Raw genomic sequence first — 22,098 nt, forward strand, 5'->3', positions numbered from 1 at the left:
ACCCGGAGACGGAGGCTGGAGGGCGGGCACACGTTTATTGCGGCCGATCCCGGGGCTCAGGCGTCCTGGTAGTAGTTGTTGAAGTTGATGCGCAGCAGGAAGTCCTCCAGGTGGGGCTGGTAGCCGCGGTTCACCAGCTTGCTCACCACTGGGGGGGGAGGTGGGGTGCAGGTTCAGTGAGCAGCGCAGTCCCGCCCCAGCCCTCCCCTGCCCCAGGGTGCGTCACCTTTGAAGAGGAAGTGGGAGTAATACTTGAAGGCGCTGTAGGACTGCTGCATGAGGGCAAAGTTGGGGTGCTCAGGGCCGCGCGGGCCGCCGGCCGGGCCCCAGGGCTGGGAGATGAGCTGGCTGCGGAACTTGAGGACCAGGCTGAAGACGCTGTGGATGACGTTCATGACCGGCGCCGCCTTCTCGGTCAGCAGGCCCCTGGGGGGGAGGCGGGGGCTGCGGTGGGTGCGCCTGAGCCAGGGGTGCGCGGGTGCAGGCCGCAGCTCACCTGAAGACCGCCTTATGCAGGTACTCGGCGTGGGCGCGCTGTATCTCCTCCAGGTCACCCACCGAGGCCAGCCTGGCCTGGAACTCACACCAGCTGACATGCAGGATCTGGTTGGCGATGTAGCCCTGGGTGACCTTGACGAAGTGCTGCATCTCGTGCTTGAACAGCTGCAGCTGGCGGAACTGCACCGAGCCGGCTGCCTGGCTTACCCGCGCTGGGGGTTGCGGGGGAGGGGGCAGGGGTGAGTGCGGCCTGCCGCGGGCAGAGTGGCCCCCCCGGGCCCCCCAGGCTCACCTGTACGCTTGAGGTGGAAGCAGACGTCCTTGAGCGTCCACATCATGAGCTTCAGCTGCAGCAGGAAGGAGAAGATGCCGCCATACCTGCTCAGGCAGCCCTCGGTGACCACGATGTTGAGAGGCCAGTCGACCTGCCAGGGAGGCCAGCTCAGCACAGCTGCGTCCTGGGACCACCCCCACCGCCCGCACCAGGGAGTGCTGCTGACCTTGTACCTGAGCTCCAGGCAGCTCAGCACATCCGGGGCATTGGGGGCGAACGTCTCGGGCAGGAACTTGAGAGCGAAGGAGAGGTTGGCGGCGTGTGGGCTGTCGCCATGCAGGCTGTACTGCAGGGCCTTGCTCAGCACTGAGTTGAGCACCAGGGGGCTTAGAAGCTCCCCGGGCGTCTGGCCCGCCCCGAGCTGCAGGGACAGGACACAGAGTCCCAGAGCGTCCAGAGCCTGCCTGCTGCCGCTCTGGCACCTGGCCCGCCCAGGCTCACCTTCTCGAAGAGCAGGTCGCTAAGGGACTGGGCAAACTCCCCATCCTCCATCAGCAGGAAGTGTCGCAGTGCCTCAAAGTGCGCCCCGAGGTTCAGCTCCACGAAAAAGTAGTCGACCACGGCCTTGTTCACCAGGGAGACGCTGGCAGGAGGGACCTGGCATTACTGACCGTCGGGGGCAGAGCCGGGTGGGGCGGGGAGGGCGTGGAGGGTCAGGCGGCACTCACTGGGCAGCCAGCGGGGCAGTGACAGAGTGCTTCATGAGCACGGGCAGCGGCAGCAGCTCGCTCAGCTGCACGGCGCTCTCGTCTGCGTCTGATGGGACCCCAGCGTCCTCAGGGAGGGCAAAGGCTCGGGGAAGCCCGTGGTGCAGGAGGCGGGCCACGGGAGGCTCCGCTGTGGGGTGACAGACTGCAGTCACGCACCAGGACACGGGGCCAGGCTGCCTCCTGCCTGCCCGCTGTGGCCGGCCCACTCACACATGGCTTCGTAGCTGTCTGGGTACTGCTCCAAGCGATACTGCCCCGCGAGGCCCACCAGGTAGGCCTGCTCCCGGTCCCAGAGCTGGGCCGCTGCCTCGCCAGCGTCTGGACTGCTCTGGACGTCTGCATTCTCCTAAGATGACCCAGCTTTGAGGGACCCGCCTCCTTCCCTCATGTGAGAGGAGGGACCAGCAGGCAGCCCGCCCCGCCCAGTCCCAGGACAGAGCAGTGCCTGCCCACAAAAGGCCCAGCACACCCCCCAACCCCTGACCTGTGAGCTGGGAGAGAGGTCCCTGGAGTCCTCACTCATCCCCAGGCCTGAGCAGAAGAAACGGGGCAGGAGAAGGGGGTCAGGGGCAAACATCCGCCCCCCCACCGGTCCTCCCCCTCCTGGGTTCACAGACGCCCCCAGGGGCAGGACGGCTCTGGGTCCCACTGACCTGGCTCCTCCAGGGTGCCGTCTCCCAGAGCAGCAGGTACAGCCTCAGCAGACAGTGAGGCCTGGGGGCCACCCTCCTCCCCGTGGCCAGGGCCTGGTCCAACCACCTGTGCGCTGGAGCTGCCTGAGGCTGTCTCCGCAGGCAGCTGCAGTGTGTGTTCCTGGGCAGGTCCCTGGGCTCCTGAGCTGAGGCCCAGCTGGGGCCCAGGGTCAGGGGGGCACAACGGGGGCCTGGGCAAATTGGGCTCGGCTTCCCCTGAGAGCACCCCCAGCACCACACTGGACTGAGACACGTGTCCGTGGACGTTCCACCGTGGCCGGGAGGGGGCCACGTCCCACACATTCTCCCCCACCCTGATGCTGGCATCAGACACATGTCCGTGGACGTTCCACCGTGGTCGAGAGGGGGCCACGTCCCACACGTTCTCCCCCACCCTGATGCTGGCATCAGACACGTGTCCATGGACGTTCCACCGTGGCCGGGAGGGGGTCATTCCAGAAGCACAGCCCCCTCTGGGAACACCAGGCTCTGCCCCAAGGACCTGCGCAGTGGCCGGGCAGCGCTCCTCCTGGGGGGAGGGGTGCTGTGGGGGGTCCAGGCCACACGTATCCAGCGGCACCTGAGTGTCCTCCTGCAGCTGCTGCCCCCTGCTGCCCGGGCTGCCTCCTGCGGTCTGGAGAGCCCCTGCGGAACCTGAGGCGGCCACAGTGGGCCTCAGGATGGTTCTGAAGTCGTACTCCTGTGGCCTGACAGGTGTCAAGTCCATTGCTGTGGACGGAGCCATGGGAGGCAGGTCGGAGCCAATGGTCTGCAGTGCCTCCTCCAGGACGGGGGCCGCGCCGCTGAGCCCAGCCTCAGCCCCCTGGGCCGCGGGCAGGAAGTCTCGGAGGCTGAGGCCCGCAAACGGCCCCGGCTCCTCTGCCTGCCCCGACAGCAGGCCTGCCCCGGGCCCCGTGCCATAGGCCCCAGCTCCTGGAGACTTGAGGGGCTGCAGCGTGAGCGTGCTCTGCCCATGAGGGCCGGCAGGGGCCGCCTCCCGCGGCTCCTCTCGCCCGGGGTCACAGCTGCCGCCTCTGTCAGGGGGCACAGGGCCTAGAAAGGAGGCCTGAAACACAAGCGCGTGGGTCCCCCTGGTGTCTGCTTCTGTCCCCCAGGTTCAGTTCTGCACCCCACACTCAAGCCCATGAAAGGGGACACTGGGGACACAGGCCAGGCCTGGGGCAGCCAACCCAGAGCCCACCCTCCATGGCCTGGATCCTACCTGGTCCCCTGCCCGTGAGTGGGCACTTGTCTGGGAGCAGGCACCAGGGAGGATGGCCGGCTGCTCTAGGGGCCTCCCCTCGGCCACGGCCTCTAGCATCCCCTGAAATGGAACCAGCAGGACATGAGGCGGCAGCCGTGGGGGGTGACAGCCCGAGCCCCAGCCCCAGCCCCACGTCCGCAGGCGCGCCGACGCAGCAGGGCTCCGCAGCAGCTGCCCAGAGCCCAGCTGGCATCCGGCACCACCCATGTCACCTGAGGGCAGCCCAGCCTGTCCCGTTCATGCCCCTCTGGGCACCTGGTTAGAGCGTTACCCAAACCCCGCAGTGGGCACACAGTGGGTCTGTGTGTGACTTCAGGGCTCCTGAGTCCCCGAGAGCCCCGGGAAGAACTCCTGGGTGACGAGTGGCAACACCTGAATGCGCTTCTCGTCTTCCAGGAGAAAACGAAGCCGCGCGCTGGCCAGCCGGTGCCTCCGGACCTTCCACAGTGCCCTCTGCTCCCGACGAGCCGCCTCTGCAGACAACTTGCTGTAATGATCCACCAGCGCCTGCCTGCAGCCACCCAGACAGCACGGGCCACCAGTCAGCCCACTGTCCAGCCACTGCCCCATGCGGGGGCCCCCGACGGGAAGCCTATCCCCGAGCACCTTCCCCAGGTGGGCAGCTGGCCCCTTGGAGCCCCCACAACACCTGCAGGGCCTTACTGGGCAGGTCTTTCTGCCTCCCCCCAAATGGGAGCCCCTGGCGGGCACGTGCAGTGCAGTCACTCAGAGTGAACCCCAGACGAGCTCCCCCACAGCCTGAAGCACAGGGAGCAGTGCGGGCCGTGGGCCCAAACCTTCTCGGAGGTGCGACCTCGCTCCTCATTGGAGGTGGTTCTCGCACTGCCGCGCCAGGTCCAGAGCATCGAGAGGTGGTGCAAACGGCACGAGGCAGTGGGAACACCTCATTCAATTCAAAGCTCGCCATGTTACAGCCAATGACGCTGACCCTCTCACCAACGTGAAGTTGGTTTCAAACCCAGCCTGGCCACGTTTAATTCAGCTGCCACAGGCCAGGGACACACTCCATACCTAGTAAACAAGATCTCCTCCACATGTAAACAAGAGAATAACATCATCATACACGCATGTGTACACACCCAAGTCAGAATGGATGCACGCAGACACGTGTGCACTCAGCACTGACTGGCTCCGTCACGCTCCATGAACAGTCCCCGAGTCAGGACCACTGACCGGGAGGCGAGGAAAGGGCGGGGCTCCTGAGGCGCCAGCTGTGCTGGCAGCTCGCAGGAAGTGCAGGGAGGGAGGGAGGGATGCCAGAGCACTAGACAGACCCCGGACGCCATGCTGGGTAAATCCCTGTCTCTCAGTCAGGCTGCTAACAGGCTTAAAGACAAATTTAAGAAACAGGCAGTTTAACTTAAAGGAAACAGAGAGAGAGAGACAGGATGCGAGCACAGCGTGGACCGAGCCTGGACCCCAGTCTACACAGAGCGACTGCAAGAAGACCGAGCTCAGGCCACCACTGTTCCCGCCTGACAGACGCCTGAAAGGCGCCAGATACAGACAGAAGGCAACCAGCCACCACAAAGCTCAAGCCAGCCGTGACTCCCAGGAAGGACAAGCCCGTGGCCATGGTGCCCCCGGCCACCCACCCACCTGGCCTTCCTCTCCAGTTGCTCCTCCAGGGCCCTCAGCCTTCTCTCCCGGTCCCGGAGCTCGCGGGCATAGCTGAAGTCCTCATCCAGCTCCTCCTGCCTGGCTGCCCGGCGTCGCTGCAGAACACCCCACAGGCACCCCGCTAGTGAAGCCGACCCCTCGAGCCCACCCCCCCTGCCCAGGGCCAGCCCCCCCACCTCCTGGTCCTTCACAAACTGCTCCTTCAGCCTCTGGAATTGCTCTCGCTTCCGGGCGTCCGAGACCATCCGCTCTGACATCTGCCGATCTGGAACAAGACAGCCAGGGGCCATAGTGAGAAGCCCCAGCAGCAGGCCCCCGAGATGGAGGGGCAGGCGAGCCACACGCACCGCTGAGCGCCCGCAGGACCCTGGACGCCGCCTCCCGGGCCTGGACAATTAATTCTTGCTTTGCAATTTCCATCCGTAATTCCTGGAAAAGACCACCAGCGACTGATGCGTCTGACCTTTCAGCCCCCACCCCGGGACAGCCAGGGAGAGGGCTCTGCTCAGACCAGGTCTGGGGGTGCAGCACCCATCGTGCAAGGCAGTGAGGCTGGTCCCCAGGCAGGTGACACCCTCTCTCAGAGTGACCCGGGGCCAAGACCCCAGCCTTCATGTCCACCCTGGCCCTCCCACAGAGGCCAGCCCCCTGCATCCCCAGGGCTCGCCCCTCCACCCGACTGGTTCTCAGGGGTCTGCCCCGCCCACAGCTTCCTGCTGCCCACAGGTGCCAGGACTTTGCAACAACCCCTCCCCAGGACACAGGACACTCAAAGCTCGGGCCTCAGTGCACCTGACCCTTCTGAGCAGGATGGAGGCTCAAGGGAGCCACTGAGGCCAGGAGGCTCAGGCCCTGCTGCCCTGGAGCCACGGCCCGGCCAGGATGGGGCCGCCTAGCGCCCAGCCCGCCCCAGGAGGAGAGGAGAGGGAGGGCCAGGGAAGGCCGGGCTGTGGTGCCCTCACCTTCTCCTCCTTGCTGACCGAGCTGTGGCGCGCCACCCTCTCCATGCGGCCCACGTAGGTGGCACAGTCCTTCTCGATGTCCTTCAGCTCCTCGAGGGAGAAGATCACGGAGATGCGCGGGACCGGGACGTCCGAGCAGCAGAGGTAGTGCTGGAGGGCGAGGGGTGGGGGGCGGCACCTGAGCCCAGGGACTGGCAGCCACAGCCCGTCTTGCCTCCCGCTCGTGACCCACGTGGACAGCCTGCCTCCGGAGTGCTGTGCTCCCCGCTGACACCCTCCACGGCTCCAGAACAGCAGGTGTGGGTCTCCGCCCAGGGCCAGGCCTGGCTCCCACAAGTAAGGCTCCAGGAAAAGGTGGGAAGGCCCAGACACACCCACAGGGCCTCCCTAAGGTCAGCCCCGCCCACCACGGGAGCCCCGCCCCCCACAGCCAACACCTGGGCAGCTCCTGGGGGCTCATGGACACTGTAGCCCCTGCAGCAGCCCTGAGCCCATGCTGGCCGCTCCAGACCACTCCTCTCAGCCCTGCACTCAGCCGGCCGCTGACCCCTGCCCTGGCCTGCACCTGGCTGTTGCACTGCCAGGAGCCCCCGTCCACAGCCGCCGGCCTGTCCAGACACCAGACAGCGCCTCCCACAGGGGCCGCCCATCCCACCCACTGCCACTGGCCACTGGCCTTGGCTGCATGGACACCAACTCAGGCCTCTGCTCCAGGGCACGGCTGAGCCCTGGGACCCCTCACACGACCCCTGAGTCCACCCTCCTGCCAACACAGCCCTTCCCATCCCTCTGGGGCAGTTTCCAAGGTGGGGGAGGGGGAGGGGCCCACTGCCCCTTTGGCCTCTGAAAGGCCTTCGGCTTTCCTCCCATCTTTGAAGGAGCACCAGAAACTCAACAGAGCCGCTCATGAAACTCTCAAGGGGACAGGATGAGGTCACCCAACCTGGGCTGGAACCGTATGGACCTGGGCTGAGGGCAGATGGGCAGGCAGCGTGGGGCTGGTGGAGGCCGGCCACTCCGCCCCTCACCTGTGGGCAGCAGAGCTTCAGCAGATTGATGGTCTTCCCGCAGACGTACACGTCGTGGGCGATGTGGCTCAGGAACACGGGGACGCAGTCCTCCGCCTCTTTGGAAATGAGCACGTAGCCGTGGGTCCAGTACAACCTGTCTGCATGTGGGACGACTCGCTCAGGCCCGCGACCAGCGCAGCCCTGACCCGGCCGACGGCAGCGTCCTCGCCCGGCAGCAGCCCCCACCTACCTCGGAAGCCCAAGTACTCGTGGTTCACCTGGATCATGAACTCGCCATAAACATCTCTGAAGACCCCACTGTACACCCAGTCATGGATGAACCTGAATGCGCGTGGAAAGGAGGGGTGAGCTGGGCGTGACTCCGCCCTGGGAGTGGGGGGGCTGCAGTCCAAGCCCACCCGCCCAGAGCCTGCCCTGCCCCCGCCCCGCCCCACCGCGTGTAGGGCTCGCAGCTGGTCTTGAGCAGAGACAGCAGGACTGGGTAGTGCTCGTTGCTGCAGTTATCCAGGGCTTCCTGGTAGAGGTAGGAGAGCAGCTTCACGCCCTGCAGACAGCAAGGGGGGCTCAGCCACACCACACGCAGCAGGGGGAGCCCTGCCCTGCCCGGAGCCCGGCAGCCCTCACCGTGGGGAAGGCAGCCCCGGGCTCTCCGCCGCCGGAGCCTTGGAGAGTGGCGCCGACACCACAGAGCTCAGCCAGGTACCTGTACACAGAGGCGGGGAGACCAGGTGGGCAGAAGACCCAGGCCCTCCCCTGCCTGTCCACAAAGTCCAGCTTTAAAACCGCCTGCACCTCAAGAAGCTCAGCTGTGAGCTGCCTGTCAGACCCTCCCAGGAACCCCATGCATCCCCACCTCCTTCCCAGGTCTGGCCAAGACTCTGAGTCCACGACTCTTCCCCACTCCTGCTGGTCTCCCTCAAGAGCCCCTCCTGCACCCACCACATCCCCCAGATCACCTCCTCTGCCATCCTGAATGGCTACCAAGTCCCCATAGGCCTCCCGCCTCGCCACCCGACTCCAGGCTGTGCTCCCATCACGCCCTCCCGACACCTCCAGGCTCAGCCTCCCCCTCGCACCCCTTCTCCAGCCCCGGGGCCTCCACACTCCTCCCCTCAGCCTGCAGGAACTCCTCTCCACTGAACCCACCCCCCAACCCCTAGTCTTCCACTCTGCCTTCTCCAGATGGCATCTGCCAGCAGGCACTCTGCCCATGTTCACTGACCAGCTCCTGAGTGCAGGCACCAGGTCTGTCTGCACGGCCCCTGTGTGCCTGTTGGGTAGGAGCCCTGATCCTGGGTTGGGCCTGCTGGTGGGCACCTCATAAACTCAGCTGGGTCAAGGGCTATCCAGACCCCAACCAGGAGGCCGCCCACCATCCAGCATGGCCCATGCCTGCCTCACCAGCCACCAAGTCGCACGCCGAGGCTCACCTGAGCTGCCGGCCCAGCTTCTTGAAGAGAAAGCCGATGGTGAGGAGGCTCAGGGTGGGCGGGGTGGAGAGCACGCAAGCGCGGTAGTACTGCAGGTACCGCCTCAGGCCGCTAGTGAAGGCCTGTGGGGCAGGGGTCTGGAAGGAGGGTGGCCAGGCACAGGGCATGGCCACCAAGCTCAGAACCAGAGAACAACCTCGGTGCGGGAAAAAGTTGGGCCTCCACCCCCAAGCCTGGGGCTCCGTTTTCCAAGGAACGGGCATCTGCGGGTCACATGTGGACACCCAGCCCGGCCAGAAGCCCAAGCCCACTGTAAGCTCCCCCAGGCCAGCTGCACCAGGAATCTGGACCTTGCAGATCCCGGGCAGCTGGGCTGTGTGCACAGACGCCAACTCCCAAAGGGTCTCTGGCCGCTCAGGCCACTGTGGTCCCAAGGACACTGGTGTCTGGGGCGGTGCCCAGGAGCATGGCCCCAGCGCAGCTCACATACTTCCAGGAGGTCTGCTGGAGCACTCCAGCGCAAACGTCAGGCACCCAGGAGACCACTGTCCTGCCCTCCATCCCAGACAGTCAACACGGCAGTCCTGTCTGGGTTTCCCTCTGCCCTCCCAGCCCCGCTCAGGCCCATCCTAGAATCCGAACCTCGTCACATCACCCCAGCAGCCCTGCTGCGATGCCCAAGTGAAAAGGGCCCGGCCCAGTGCCTGCGCTCTCTCTCAGGCCTCACGCCGCAACCCCCCCACCCCATAGCTGCCCACTGTCCTGGGGGCCTGCCCAGCGTATGCACTGATGACAAGGCTTTCAGGCAGACCTGCTTCAGTCCCGCGCCAGGGACCCGGCGGGGACCAGGCAGCACGTGCTCTCTCCACACCACTGGCCTGCCCCCGGCCCCCGGCCCCCAGCACTAGCCACAGCTGCCTCCCATGCTCTCACGGCCCCAACACATCCACCCAGGTTTCCATGCAGTGATCGGCCAGGCAAGACGTGGTCCCCGGCCACCATTCCCAAAGGGCAACTGACAGTCTCTGACGTCACTGAGGAGAGTACGGCCTGGCTCAGAGGCCCCAGGGCAGGCCTGCATACAGCACCCGGGGACCCGCAGCAGCGTGAGGTGGGGCCGCACCTGGAACACGAGACCCTTGCTGCAGGAGGAGTCCAGCACGGGCTGCAGGGAGAAGTGGCTGAGGCGCGCGTAGTGGGTCCCGCACTCGGCCACCTCAGAGAGGAGGCCGCTGATGCTCTCGTGGGACGCTCCTGAGACGTGGACACCCCGCTTCACCGTGAAGGCCTGAGCTGGCTGGACGGGACAAAAGGGAGGTCACTGGGGTGGGCACCCGGGGTGGTGCTGCCTCTCACTGCACCTGGGCACCCAACCTTGGCACTGCCCCGAGCACCCCCAGACCGGGAGCCCCAAACCCAGACACACAGGTAGGGCAGGACACAGAAAGCCTTCTGCCAGCAGGCTGCCACTGACGTGACATGACACCTCCCACAGGTTCATATGCTAAATGTTAATGTCATGTGAATTTTAAGATTTAAAGAAAACAAAAGAAAACAAAAACCCAAAAAAGAGAAGTCCAACACCGCTGGCTTCAATGGTAAACTCCACCAATTAAAGAGCACCAACTGCTGGGGCTTCCCGGGTGGTCCAGTGGCCAAGACTCCTCACTCCCAATGCAGGGAGCCTGGGTTTGATTCCTGGTCAGGAAACTAGATCCCACATGCCGGAACTAAGATCAAAGATTCTGTGTGCTGCAACCAAGACCCGGGGCACCAAATAAATAAATTAAAAAAAAAAAAAGAACACCGACTGTTATTAAACTCTTTCAAAACTTAAAGAGGAGGAACACTTCCTAATTCTAAGAGGCCAGTATTCTTCTGATGCCAAAGCAAGATACAGACATTACAAGGAAAAGACTACAGTCCAACATCCCTCATGAACACAGATACAAAAATCTTTGAGAAGATATTAACAAACTGAATCTAGCAGCATGTTAAAGGATAATACACTGTGACCAAGTGGGTTTTATCTTAGGAATGCAAGGGTAGTTCAACATACAAAAATCAATGTAATATACATTAACAGAACAAAGGGAAAAATCATACATACGATCATGTCAGCTGATGCAAAAAAAGCATTTGACAGAAGTCAATTCAATCCTAAAGGAAATCCATCCTGAATACTCAGAGAAAGGACTGATGCTGAAGCTCCAGTACTTTGGTACCTGATGCAGAGAGTCGACTTACTAGAAAAGACCCCGATGCTGGGAAGGATTGAAGGCAGGAGGAGAAGGGGACAACAGAGGATGAGATGGTTGGATGGCATCACTGACTCAACGGACATGAGTTTTCACAAGCTCCCGCAGATGGTGAATGACAGGGAAGCCTGGCGTGCTGCAGTCCATGGAGTAGCAAAGAGTTGGATATGACTGAGCAACTGAACAATACCTTTTCACAATTAAAAACACTAAAAAAAACTAGGAAAAGAATGGAACTGGCTCAACAGGATAAAGACTGTATGTGAAAAATCCACAGCTTGCATTACACTCAGTAGCGAGACTGAAAGCTTCTCCCTGTGATAAGCAACAAGGCAAGGACGCGTGCTTTCACCGCTTCAGTGTAACACTTAAGTCCCAGACACAGCAGTTAGGCAAGGAGAAATTTTAATATGCAGACTGGAAAGGAAGAAGTAAAATGATCTATTTGCAGGTGACATCATCTTATATACAGAAAATGCTTAAGAATCCACAAAACACGTGTTAGAGCCATTAAACGAATTCAGCAAAGTACTAGGATACAAAATCAACATACAAAAAGCATTTGTATTTCCATACACTTGCAATGAACAATCCAAAAAAGGAAAGTAAGAAACGATTCCGTTTACAAGTGCGATATAAGAATACAGTACTTAAGTAAATTTAACTGAAGAGACAAAAGACTTGTTAAAGTGAAAACTAGAAAACACTGCTGAGAGAAATTAAAGACCTAAATAAATGCAAAGATATCCCATGTTCATGGACCGGAGCATCTAATAATGTCAGGGTGATACACCAGGGCCTCCCCAGCACTCCATGCTTCCACTGCAGGGGGCACAGGTTCAATCCCTGGTCCAGGACCTAGGATCCCCCATGCCACGGGCAACGAAGCCCACTCGCAGAAATGAAAGACCCCACAAGCTGTAATGAAGATTCGCCGTGCTGCAAGTAACACTCGATACAGCCAAATAGATAAAAAAGATATTTAAATAGATAATGATTCACCCAAAGCAACCTGTGTATTCAGTGCCACCATATCATTATCCCAATGATGTTTTTAGCAGAAATAGAAAAACTCATCCTAGAATCCATATGAAATTGCAAAGGGCCCCAAATAACCACAACAATCTTAAAAAAAAAAAAGAAGGTGGAGAACTCATACCTCCCAAGGTCAAAACTTCCTACAAAGTTTTAGTCATCAAAACAGTGTAGAACTGGGGGACGTCCCTGGCTGTCTAGTGGTTAGACTCCGGATTTCACTGCCGTGGACCGGATTCAATCCCTGGTCAGGGAACTGAGATCCTGCAAGATGAGGGGTGTGGCCACAAAAAACATCACAGGAGTGGGATCAGGACAAACAGGAAGATCATGGAACAGAAGAGAGTCCAGAAATAAACAACTCACACATGGTCAATTGATGCACGAGCATACCAAGAACATATGATGCGGAAAGAAGAGTCTTTTCAACAAAGGCTGCTGGGTAAACAGAATATCCACATGCAAAAGATTAAAGCCGCACCAAGTACAAAATGAACTCAAAACAGATCAAACATCTAAACTGTAAAGCTGACACTATGGGACCCCGTGGTGGTGCAGTGGATAAGAATCCACCTGCCAGCACGGGGTACAGGGTCCAACCCCCGGTCCAGGAAGATCCCACACGTGGAGGAGCAACTAAGCCCGTGCACCGCAACTGCTGAGCCTGTGCTCTGGAGCCTGCGAGTCACAACTGCTGAAGCCCGCGCGCCTAGAGCCCACGCTCTGCAACAGAGAGGCCACCACACCGAGGAGCCTGAGCACCACAGTGACGAGGAGGCCCTGCTCGCTGCAACCAGAGAGAGCCCGAGCAGAACAATGAAGACCCAGTGCAGCCAAAAATAAAGAAATCAACGAAATTATTTTAAAAAGAATAAAGCCAACACTGTGACACTCTTGGAGGGAAACACAGAGGCCTTGGATTCGGTGATTTCCTAAATAAGACACCAAAAGAATAGGCGCCAAAAGGAGGGAAACCACTGGGCTTCAGCGGATCAGACTGCGCTGCGAAGCGCACTGTCAAGGGTGTGAAGGCAACCTACAGGACGAGAGGAGATGCTGGCAAATCGTATATCTGGGAAGGGGTTAATATCCAGAATGCATCAAGAACTCCTACAACTCAAGAGCCCAACTCAACGACGGGCAGAGGGCAGGCGCGGGCACAGCAGGAGGCAGCAGTCCGCAGGCTGAGGCGCTCGCGCTGGGGGCGCCACACTCTTGTGCCGCAGCACCCGGGACAATGCGGAAACACGCTTCCGCTCTCTGACCAAAAAGAGGCAAAGGACTAAAAACTCAAGTAGACTTTCTCCCAAAGGAGACATACAAGTGAAAAAGTGCTCAGGAGCACTACTCACAATGGAAATGTAAGTCCAAATTATAATGAGACATAGGTACACTACCAGTAAAAATAGCTGTCTGGTGGGTGGCATCACTGGTGAAGAGCCCACATGCCAGTGCAGGAGATGCCAGAGACGTGGGTTCAATCCCCGGGTCGGGAAGACCCCTGGAGGAGGAAACGGCAACCCCTCCACTGTCCTTGCCTGGGCGGTTACAGCCCACGGGGCCTCAGAGAGTCAGACATGACCGAACATGCAGGACAGGACAGTGGGGAGCTGCTGTATCACACACGGAGCCCAGCGTGGCGCTCTGTGACAGCCTGAGTCGGGGGAGAGCTGGGGGCAAGCAGTGGGAGGGAGACTCAATAGGGAGGGGATGTATATACACACAGATATATGTATATGTGTGTGTGTATACATAGTCACAACTGATTCTCATTGTTGTACGGCAGAAACCAACACAACACCAAAAAGCAATTATCCTCCAATTAAAAAACACAAAAATTAAGCATTTGGATTTTGGGGAAAAGAACTATAATGAGACATCACGTCACACCCACTGGGACAGCTACTATTTACCAAAAAAGGAGTGGGGGATAACAAGCACTGGTGAGGATGTAGAAAACTCACCCCAGAACAACACACACTGCTGGAGGGGGTACGAAACGGCGCAGCCACGGTGAAAAGTAGTCTGCTGGCTGCTCCGAAAGTTAACAGAATCACTGGGACTTCCTTGGTGGCCCAGGGGCTCAGGCTCTGACTACAGTGCAGGGGCCCAGGTTCGCCCCCTGGTCAGGGCACTAGATCCCCAGGCTGCAGGTGAAAAGGCCCTGCATGCCACAATTAAAGGTCCCGTGTGCCACCACAGACCCGGTTCAGCCAAATAGACAAACCAAGCAATCACCACAGGACCCGCAAGCCCACTCCCAGGAATACACCCTGAAGAGCCAAATGCACCCATGTGCACGACAGCACTGTTCGGAAGTCAGAAGGTGAGGTCCACCGGAGCGTCCATCGACTGATAAACAGCTAACAAAGCGTGGTCTTTATACACACAGCAAGGGGGAGGCGAAGACACACCCAACTGAACGCTGAGTTCCAGAGAACAGTGAGCAGAGCTACGAACAGTTTCTTAAATGAACAGTGCAAAGAAGTAGAGGAGAACAACAGAATGGGAAAGACTAGAGATCTCCTCAAGAAAACTGGAGATGGCAAGTGAACATTTCATGCAAGGATGGGCATGATTAAGGACAGAATGGTAAAGACCTAACAGAAGCAGACGAGATTAAAAAGAGGTGGCAAGAATACGCTGAAGAACTGTACAAAAAAAGGTCTTAATGACCCAGATAACCACAATGGTGTGGTCACTCACCTGGAGTCCGACATCTTGGAGCCTGAAGTCAAGTGGGCCTTAGGAAACATCACTACGAACAAAGCTATTGGAGGTGACAAAATTCCAGCTGAGCTATTTCAAATCTTAAAAGATGATGCTGTTAAAGTGCTGCATTCAACGTGTCAACAAATTTGGAAAACTCAACAGTGGCCACGGGACTGGATAATGTCAGTTTTCATTCCAATTCCAAAGAAGGGCAATGCCAAAGAATCTTCAAACTGCCGTATAATTGTGCTAACTTTGCATGCTGGTAAGGTTATGCTCAAAATCCTTCAAGTGAGGCTTCAGACGTACGTGAACTGAGAACTTCCAGATGTACAAGCTGGGTTTAGAAAAGGGAGAGGAACCAGAGAGCAAATCGCCAACATACACTGGATCATAGAAAAGCAAGAAAGTTCCAGGAAAACATCTACTTCTGCTTCATTGACTACGCTAAAGCCTTTGACTGTGTGGATCATAACAAACTGTGGAAAATTCCTAAAGAAATGAAAGTATCAGACCACCTTACTTGTCTCCTGAGAAACCTGTATGCAGATCAAGTTAGAACCTTACATGGAAAAACAGACTGGTTCAAAACTAGGAAAGGAGTACGTCAAGGCTGTATGTTGTCACTCTGATAATTTAACTTGTATGCAGAGTACATCATGCAAAATGCCAGGTTGGATGAAGCACAAGCTGAAATCATGATTGCCGGGAGAAGTATCAACAACCTCATACATGCAGATGATACCATTCTAATGGCAGAAAGCCATTCTAATGGCAGAAAGAGCCTCTTGATGAGTGTGAAAGAGAAGAGTGAAAACTTGGCTTAAAACTGAACATTCGAAAAACTAAGATTATGGCATCAACTCATGGCAAATAGGTGCAGAAAAAGTACAGCAGTGACAGACTTTATTTTTTGGGCTCCAGAATCACTGCAGACGGTGACTGCAGTCATGAAATTAAAAGACGCTTACTCCTTGGAAGGAAAGCTATGACACACCTAGACAGCGTATTAAAAAGCAGGAACATCGTTTTGCCTACAAAGGTCCGTAGAGTCAAAGCTATGGTTTTTCCATCAGTCATGGATGGATATAGGAGCTGGACAATAAAAAAGGCTGAGGGCCAAAGAACTGATGCCTTCAAGCTGTGGTGCTGGAGAAGACTCGACAGTCCCTTGGGCAGCAAGGAGATCCAACCAGTCCATCCTAAAGGAAATCAACCCTGAATATTCATTGGAAGGACTGATGCTGAAGCTGAAGCTCCAATACTTCGGCCACCTGATACCAAGAACTGACTCACTGGAAAAGACTCTGATGCTGGGAAAGAGTGAAGGTAAAAGCAGAAGCAGGTGGCAGAGGATGAGATGGTGAGACAGCATCACTGACTCAATGGACGTGAATCTGAGCAAACCCTGGGAGACAGTGAAGGACAGGGGAGCCTGGAGTGCTGCAGTCCATGGGGTTGCAAAGAGTCATGACTTAGTGACTAAGCAACATGCGTGTAGAGTATTTTCTAGCCTTAAAAAGGAAGGAAATTCTGACACAGACTACAACATGAATGAACCTTGAGATCATTATGCTGAATGAAATAAGTCAGACCCAAAGGACAAACACTTCGTGATTCCATTCATATGGGTAAAATCACTTTAAAACTGAAACAAGACGACCATCCCCAGGGAGGCCGCCAAGACGGCTTCCGGGCCACACCTCACCTCCTTACCTGACAGAGGGAGAACGTGGCGGACACGACTCCGATCAGGACGTTGAGGGCGTCCTTCACCAGCTCGCACTCCTTCACTAGGACGGGCTGTGGGGCCTGCAGGAGGCTCCCGCCCAGCACCTGCAGCTCTCCTTGGCGAAGTCGGCAGAACCTGTCAAAGGCATCCCTTCCTGCCTCAGTGAGGTAGGGCTCCTCTCGATGGCCAGGGGGGCTGTGGGGACAGAGCGGGCAGGGAGCTGAGGTAAGCAGAGGGCAGGACAAAGAGCAACTCAATAGCGTGAGATGTCTAAGGCCAGGTGAGACTCCCCACTGTCCCCCAGTCTGCGTCCAGCAGGCCCATCAGACAGCACTGCGCAGAAGTGTCCCCACCCAGCCCGCACCCACGGGGCACACGGTGGTCCTCTGGCTGATGCCTCGCTTGCTTGCAATGACCTCTGCGTGGGAAACAACACCCGGGCCCGGAGCAGCACAGTCACAACCACACAAGTGTCCGTCAGCAGAGGACTGGATAAAGACGAGGTCTGTCCACGCAGAGGAACGTTAATCCAGCCTTCAGGAGGAAGGAATTCTGCCACAGTGTGTCCGCTGCTACAACACGGAGATGCGCTGAGGGCGTGAGGCTGAGTGATTAGCCCAGTCGTGTGCGAGGACAAGTGGTGCACGACCCCACCCCTGTGGTCCCGAAAGTCACAGACACAGAAAGGAGACGGTGGGGGCCCAGCGTGGAGGACAGTGGTGCAGAGTGAGGGTCTGATGGAGACAGTCTCAGTGTGGGAGGATGAAAAGTTCTGGAGAGGATGGTGCTGATGGTCACCTCACATGAATGTGCTTAACGCCGCTGATGGAAACGTCAAAAGGGTTAAGATGTTAGACTTCGGTTCATAGGATGTTATCACCCTCTGCCCAAGAAAGCACAAAGATCGTACAGAGCCAAAAGTTCCCTGAAATTCTAGGAGAAAACAGGCACACGCCTGCCCTAGGGTCTCTGCCTACGTGGGATCTGCAGGAAGTTCAAGAACAGGGTCTACCAGCCTGGTCATACTGTTCAAGAGGCCAAAGAGACAGCACCATTTCTTAGCTATTCCTTTGGACACCATCAACTCCTACTGAAAACATGAAACAGCTGCTTTTAACGTCCACTGGAAGAAGTAGACTCTTAATAAAAGAAGCCCAGGAAAAGCCTTAGAACTTGCTAAGACCAAAAATCTTTTCTGATGGACAGAGCACCATAAGGCGCCCTTTCCCTCATTCAGTAAGAGCAGGGGCCAGAGCAGCCAGGCGGACGAGCCCAGCCTCACAGGGCCGGCGCCGCTGCGAGACACAGGCTGCGAGGAGGTGCAATGTGCCGCCCAGGACAGGGGCCCTAAAGGGACCGAGGGAACAGAGACGCTGGTCAGGAAGGCCAGGGGAGCAAGGCCACGCCCAGAGCAGTGTCCCCGAGGGCGGGAGCGGCCTGCGTGGAAGCCTAGAGATGGGAGGAGGAAGGGGCCAGGTGCTCTGGGCTCAGCATGGGAGGGCTGAGGGCAGGGGCCTGCGGCCAGTCCCAGTGGGCAGTGCTGAGCAGGGCAGAGCAGCGCACTCCGATCGCCATCCCTGGAAGGTGGCGCTGGCCAAGCGGAGGACAGCCAGGCATGCAGGAGAAGCAGGCGGGCCAGTCCTGAGTGTCCAGATCAGCAGGGGGGCCCAGCTAGGCCACTATAGCAGCCTGCTCTCCTTGGGGCACGGTGAGCTGGAGGGGAAGAGGAGCCTCTGGAGCTCCAGGGACCCCCGAGGCTCCAGTGCTGCAGGTGCCACCTCACTGCACACACAGGCATCGGCCTCTGACCACTCTCCCGGGGTCAACCCCCTTGGTGACTGAGAGCTGAGATGAGAACCCGTGAAGCAAACACCACATTCACACTTGTCCCCACCGAGAACTTGGCCCTTAACATCAAAAGACCACTTCCCCAGAAAGGGTGACAGATGCTGAGGTGCCAGCAGCAGGGAGACCCAAGCTGGCTGGCAGGGTGAAGCACAGGGGCGGGGGTCCTCTGAGGGTCTCAGGCAAGGGCAGAGTTCACAATCAAGGGCTGTGGCTGCCAAGGAAGCTTTGACTGCCCATTTGTCAGAGTTCCTGGCAAGAAACTAGCAAGTGGCTGGGATCCAACTGCAACAGATTCCCAAGATTCTCCAAATGAACTTGAGGAACGGGCTTCAAGGGCAGGGGCATCCAGTTACAACAGAGGAGGCAGTGGAAGAGCCGTGGGTGGCCGGTGTCTCCTGCAGGGACACAGGCTAACGTGCTGGCCACCATCCTGCTTGAAGGGACACCAAGAAGCAGTCCTTACTCTGGAACTGTGGGGTCAGTTCTGCTTCAGGGGGACACTGAAGAGATTAAGTGCATTCACAAAAGGGGACAAGAACATGGACCGGCGGAGCAATCATGTCTCCTACTAAAGAGTGAGCTGAAAAACTGAGCCAAGAAAATCGGGAACTGGCAAATGAAATCCACTAGTGAACATTCACAAAAGAAAGCAGTGCTGCTTGATGGCCAGTGTTCAGACTTGCGAGGGCTTCGCAGGCAGCAGGCGGTCAGGTCTGCTCTGGTCACACAAGACAGATGAAGGCCGAACAGGAAGTCACAGGGCGAGGGCGCTCCTGCAGGACCAGACGGCCACCGGTGCTGGCGGTGCTCGGGGAGTCAGGGAGCGGGACCCGCCTGGGGGGGGTGCGCACGCCAGGAAAGCCCCTCCAGCAGGAGCAGGGCCCACACAACACCCCGAGCACGTGCTCGTCCCAGGGAGGCCCCACAGGAGCCAAGGCTGCGTCAGAAGGCACTCGGCTCCCTGCAAACCCTGACTCTCTCCCTCAGTGCTCCCCACGCTGGCATCCCACAGATCTGTCAGCAGAGAAGAGGTGCCCAAACATGTGGGAGATGGGTCCTCTACCCCGACTCTGGGAGGCTGCGAGACGCCAGCACGCCATGGGCTGAAAGATCCGGCCTCAGAGCACCCATCAGGGAACAATGCGATGACAGGCTTCCCTCAGGGGAGCACCACCCTCGGGCCTCCCAGGTGTGAGAAGCACTCCCTCAGCAGCACCCCGTGCCCGGCACCAACCACAGAGCCCGCCACCCCGACCTGGAGCCGTCACGGCCAGGATGTGAGCCGCAGCCGTTTCTGGCTCAGTGGGAACTTCTATAGGTTTCTCCCGGTGGTTCTCTCAACCCTCAGTCAACTTGCACACAGCTTGACTGAAACTTCCAAGTCCCTAATCTGGGCTGAGTAAAGGCCACATTAGAGGGCAGGGGAGGGGCAGGGTTTGCATTTAGGGCAAAGGCTCACAAACCATCCAACTTGCTCCCAGCATCTCCGCTTGCTGGCCTCGTAGGTGAGCACAGCGTCCCACAGGTCAATGTCTGGCGTCACGCCCGGCTCAGACTGGGAGTCAGGAGTGAGATTGGATGCTGACTGGAACCCTTCATCTTCCGACTGATCCACGCTCGGAGGGACCTGGAGCCCGTGGGAAAAGGACTTTACCTGTGGCATAGTGTCTGGATTCCACCCCAGTGTGAGAAGAGTTGCAGGAACCCTTCCACACGCTCCTGTTCACTCTATGGGAAAGACCTGGCAGAACATTTCTTCTCTTTTTCTCAAGCACACAAGCTACTACACCATGTTTTTGCCCCCAGTGAGTGACTTAAGAAATTAAATTTATTCATTATCAATTTCCAATTTCACACAACACAAGCTTATTGAGGCTTATGAGCCTCAACATAATTTACAATGACATTTTCCATAACATGTCTCTGATTTGGAAATTCCATTTTGGGGAACCTGGCATAAAAAAAAAAATCACATAGACACAGAAAGATTCACTTCTCCCAGGGTGTTTGCTATAGCATTATGGTTGGAAACAATGTAAGTGTCTCCCACTAAAGGAACCACTGAACAATAACACCACATCCTTTCAGCAAAGCTACAAAACGCAAAGGCAAAGGATGATTAACAAGGTCTGAAAAATCCCACTTCATCCAGAAAAAAGCATGTAACACGGCACAAATAGCCAGGAGAAATGATTTTTGGCACCTATGGCTACTGAGTACTTGGGTACACAGGGAGGAATCAGACTTCATTTTGCGTGCTACGCTGTACAGCCGGCCTGCCAGGCCAGGAGACGTAAGCTATGAGGGTTCGATCCCCGGGTCGGGAGGATTCCCTGGAGAAGGGAATGGCTGCCCACTCCAGTATTCTTGCCTGGAGAATTCCATGGACAGAGGAGCCTGGCAGGCTAAAATCCAAAGGGGTCACAAAGAATCGGACAGGACTGAAGTGACCTAGCAGGCATGCTGTGCTCAGCCGCCTCTGACTCTTCGCAACCCCAAGGGCTGTAGCCTTCCTCTGTCCATAGAATTCTCCAGGCAAGAATACCGGAGTGGGATACTTCTCCCGGGAGATCTTCCGACACAGGGATTGAAGCCGGGTCTCCTGCACTGCAGGTGGATTCTCTACCCTCTGAGCCACCAGGGAATTTAAACATCAACTGGAAGGCAGGAGAAATGACTGAATGGCAGATACAAGAAAGCAGCGGCATGTGACTCGGGCCTGCGGGGAGGGGTCGCTGGGTCCACCGCCAGCGCTGGACTCCGGCTCCCTCCCTTTGCCCCAGTGGAAGGAGGGTCAAACGAGGCGCTTCCCAAGCCCGAGGAGCCGCAGACGGGAAGCAAACACTCTACCTTGATGGCCAGTCCGGAGAGGTCTGCGCTGTCCGGCACCGGGGGCAGGTCCAGGCGGACGTCCAGGTCGGCCGTGCGGCTGTGCACCAGGGCTCCGAAGAGCGAGACGCGGGTGTCCCTTTCAAACCTGTCCCAGCAGGGGTCGCCGTACGAAAAGAGCCCGACGGCGGGCAGTCCGGTGCCCGGTGCCGACTCCATCACCTGCCGCGTCTTGCGGACCAGGTCTCGACACAGAGACTCCTCTCCGGAGATGAGCGACCGCACGTCCGCCTCCAACTCGCTCAAGTCGGCGCAGTCGTAGCCGCCGTAGGGAAGGGCTCTCCCGACCGGCCGGCTGTGCAGGAAGACGCCCCGCCGACGCCGCCGCACTCGCGGGGGCCCGCTGCCCGCCAGCCGCACCAGCAGCTCCAGGACCGCGCCCAGCTCCGCCAGCGGCTGGCGCGGCGCGGCCTCCAGCCCCTCCACCAGCTCCTCCAGGCGGTCGGCCTCGGCGCCCAGGCCGCCCACTCGCAGGTCGAAGGACAGCATGAGGATCCTGTTCCTCACCGGCAGCCTCGGGAGGCCGGGCTGCAGCCCGCGGCCCTCCTCCTGAAAGAGGCCCGTGAACAGGGCGTCATAGGCCACCCTCTTGAGGCCCCGCTTGGCCTTCCTGCGGCTCCCGCGGCGCGGGCCCGAGGGAGCCTTGGCGGCCGGCAGGAGGACCTCACACAGGTCGTCCACCAGCTGCGGGACGCTGGCCATGCCTCCGCCTCACGCCGGGGCCTCGCGCGCGGCCGGATTCGCCTTCTCGGGGCCCCGGAAAATCGACGACCTGCAGAAGCGCCGCCGAGGACGGAGCGTGGGCCCGGCCCCCTCGGCCGGAGGAAGGCGCGCGCGACCTGACCCGCCTTCTCAGGGTCCCCTCAGCCGGAGAAAGGCGCGCGCGGCGGCGCCGAAAACGCGTCACCGCCGCGCGACCAGCCCGACAGCAGGCGCGAGCGCGCCGGAACTGCGTCACCCGGGGGGGCCTGGCGGCCCGCGCGCAGGGGGCAGAGCCTGGAGGCCGCGTCCACCAGCACCTCCGGCCTGGGTCCTCCTCCCCGCCGGTGGCGAAACTCAGCC

The 22,098-nt window shown here is 58.7% G+C and overlaps 1 protein-coding gene across 2 annotated transcripts; it reads right to left on the reverse strand.

Annotated features, from left to right (window-relative positions):
* Positions 1-21: 21 nt before the first annotated feature.
* On the reverse strand, positions 22-21,944 carry TUBGCP6 (tubulin gamma complex component 6). 2 transcript variants are annotated; one of them, XM_061418919.1, is made up of 25 exons: positions 20,998-21,941; positions 19,611-19,774; positions 16,284-16,494; positions 9,686-9,859; positions 8,563-8,684; positions 7,757-7,835; positions 7,567-7,676; positions 7,362-7,453; positions 7,130-7,269; positions 6,102-6,251; positions 5,487-5,568; positions 5,316-5,404; positions 5,119-5,234; positions 3,871-4,009; positions 3,457-3,558; positions 2,196-3,300; positions 2,027-2,073; positions 1,753-1,888; positions 1,501-1,669; positions 1,274-1,415; positions 999-1,193; positions 791-923; positions 497-710; positions 227-426; positions 22-148 (listed from the first exon to the last, which is right to left on the reverse strand). In XM_061418919.1, exons 1-25 carry the CDS (start codon positions 21,736-21,738, stop codon positions 57-59), a joined length of 4,944 nt encoding a protein of 1,647 aa, XP_061274903.1. In that variant the 5' UTR covers positions 21,739-21,941; the 3' UTR covers positions 22-56. The 2 variants fall into 2 exon arrangements, with proteins under 2 accessions (XP_061274903.1, XP_061274904.1); XM_061418920.1 differs by lacking the exons at positions 22-148; positions 227-426; positions 497-710 and having other exon boundaries at positions 797-923; positions 1,006-1,193; positions 20,998-21,944.
* Positions 21,945-22,098: the final 154 nt, after the last annotated feature.

This window comes from Bos javanicus, chromosome 5 (genome assembly GCF_032452875.1).
Source record: "Bos javanicus breed banteng chromosome 5, ARS-OSU_banteng_1.0, whole genome shotgun sequence".
NCBI classification, from domain to species: domain Eukaryota; kingdom Metazoa; phylum Chordata; class Mammalia; order Artiodactyla; family Bovidae; genus Bos; species Bos javanicus.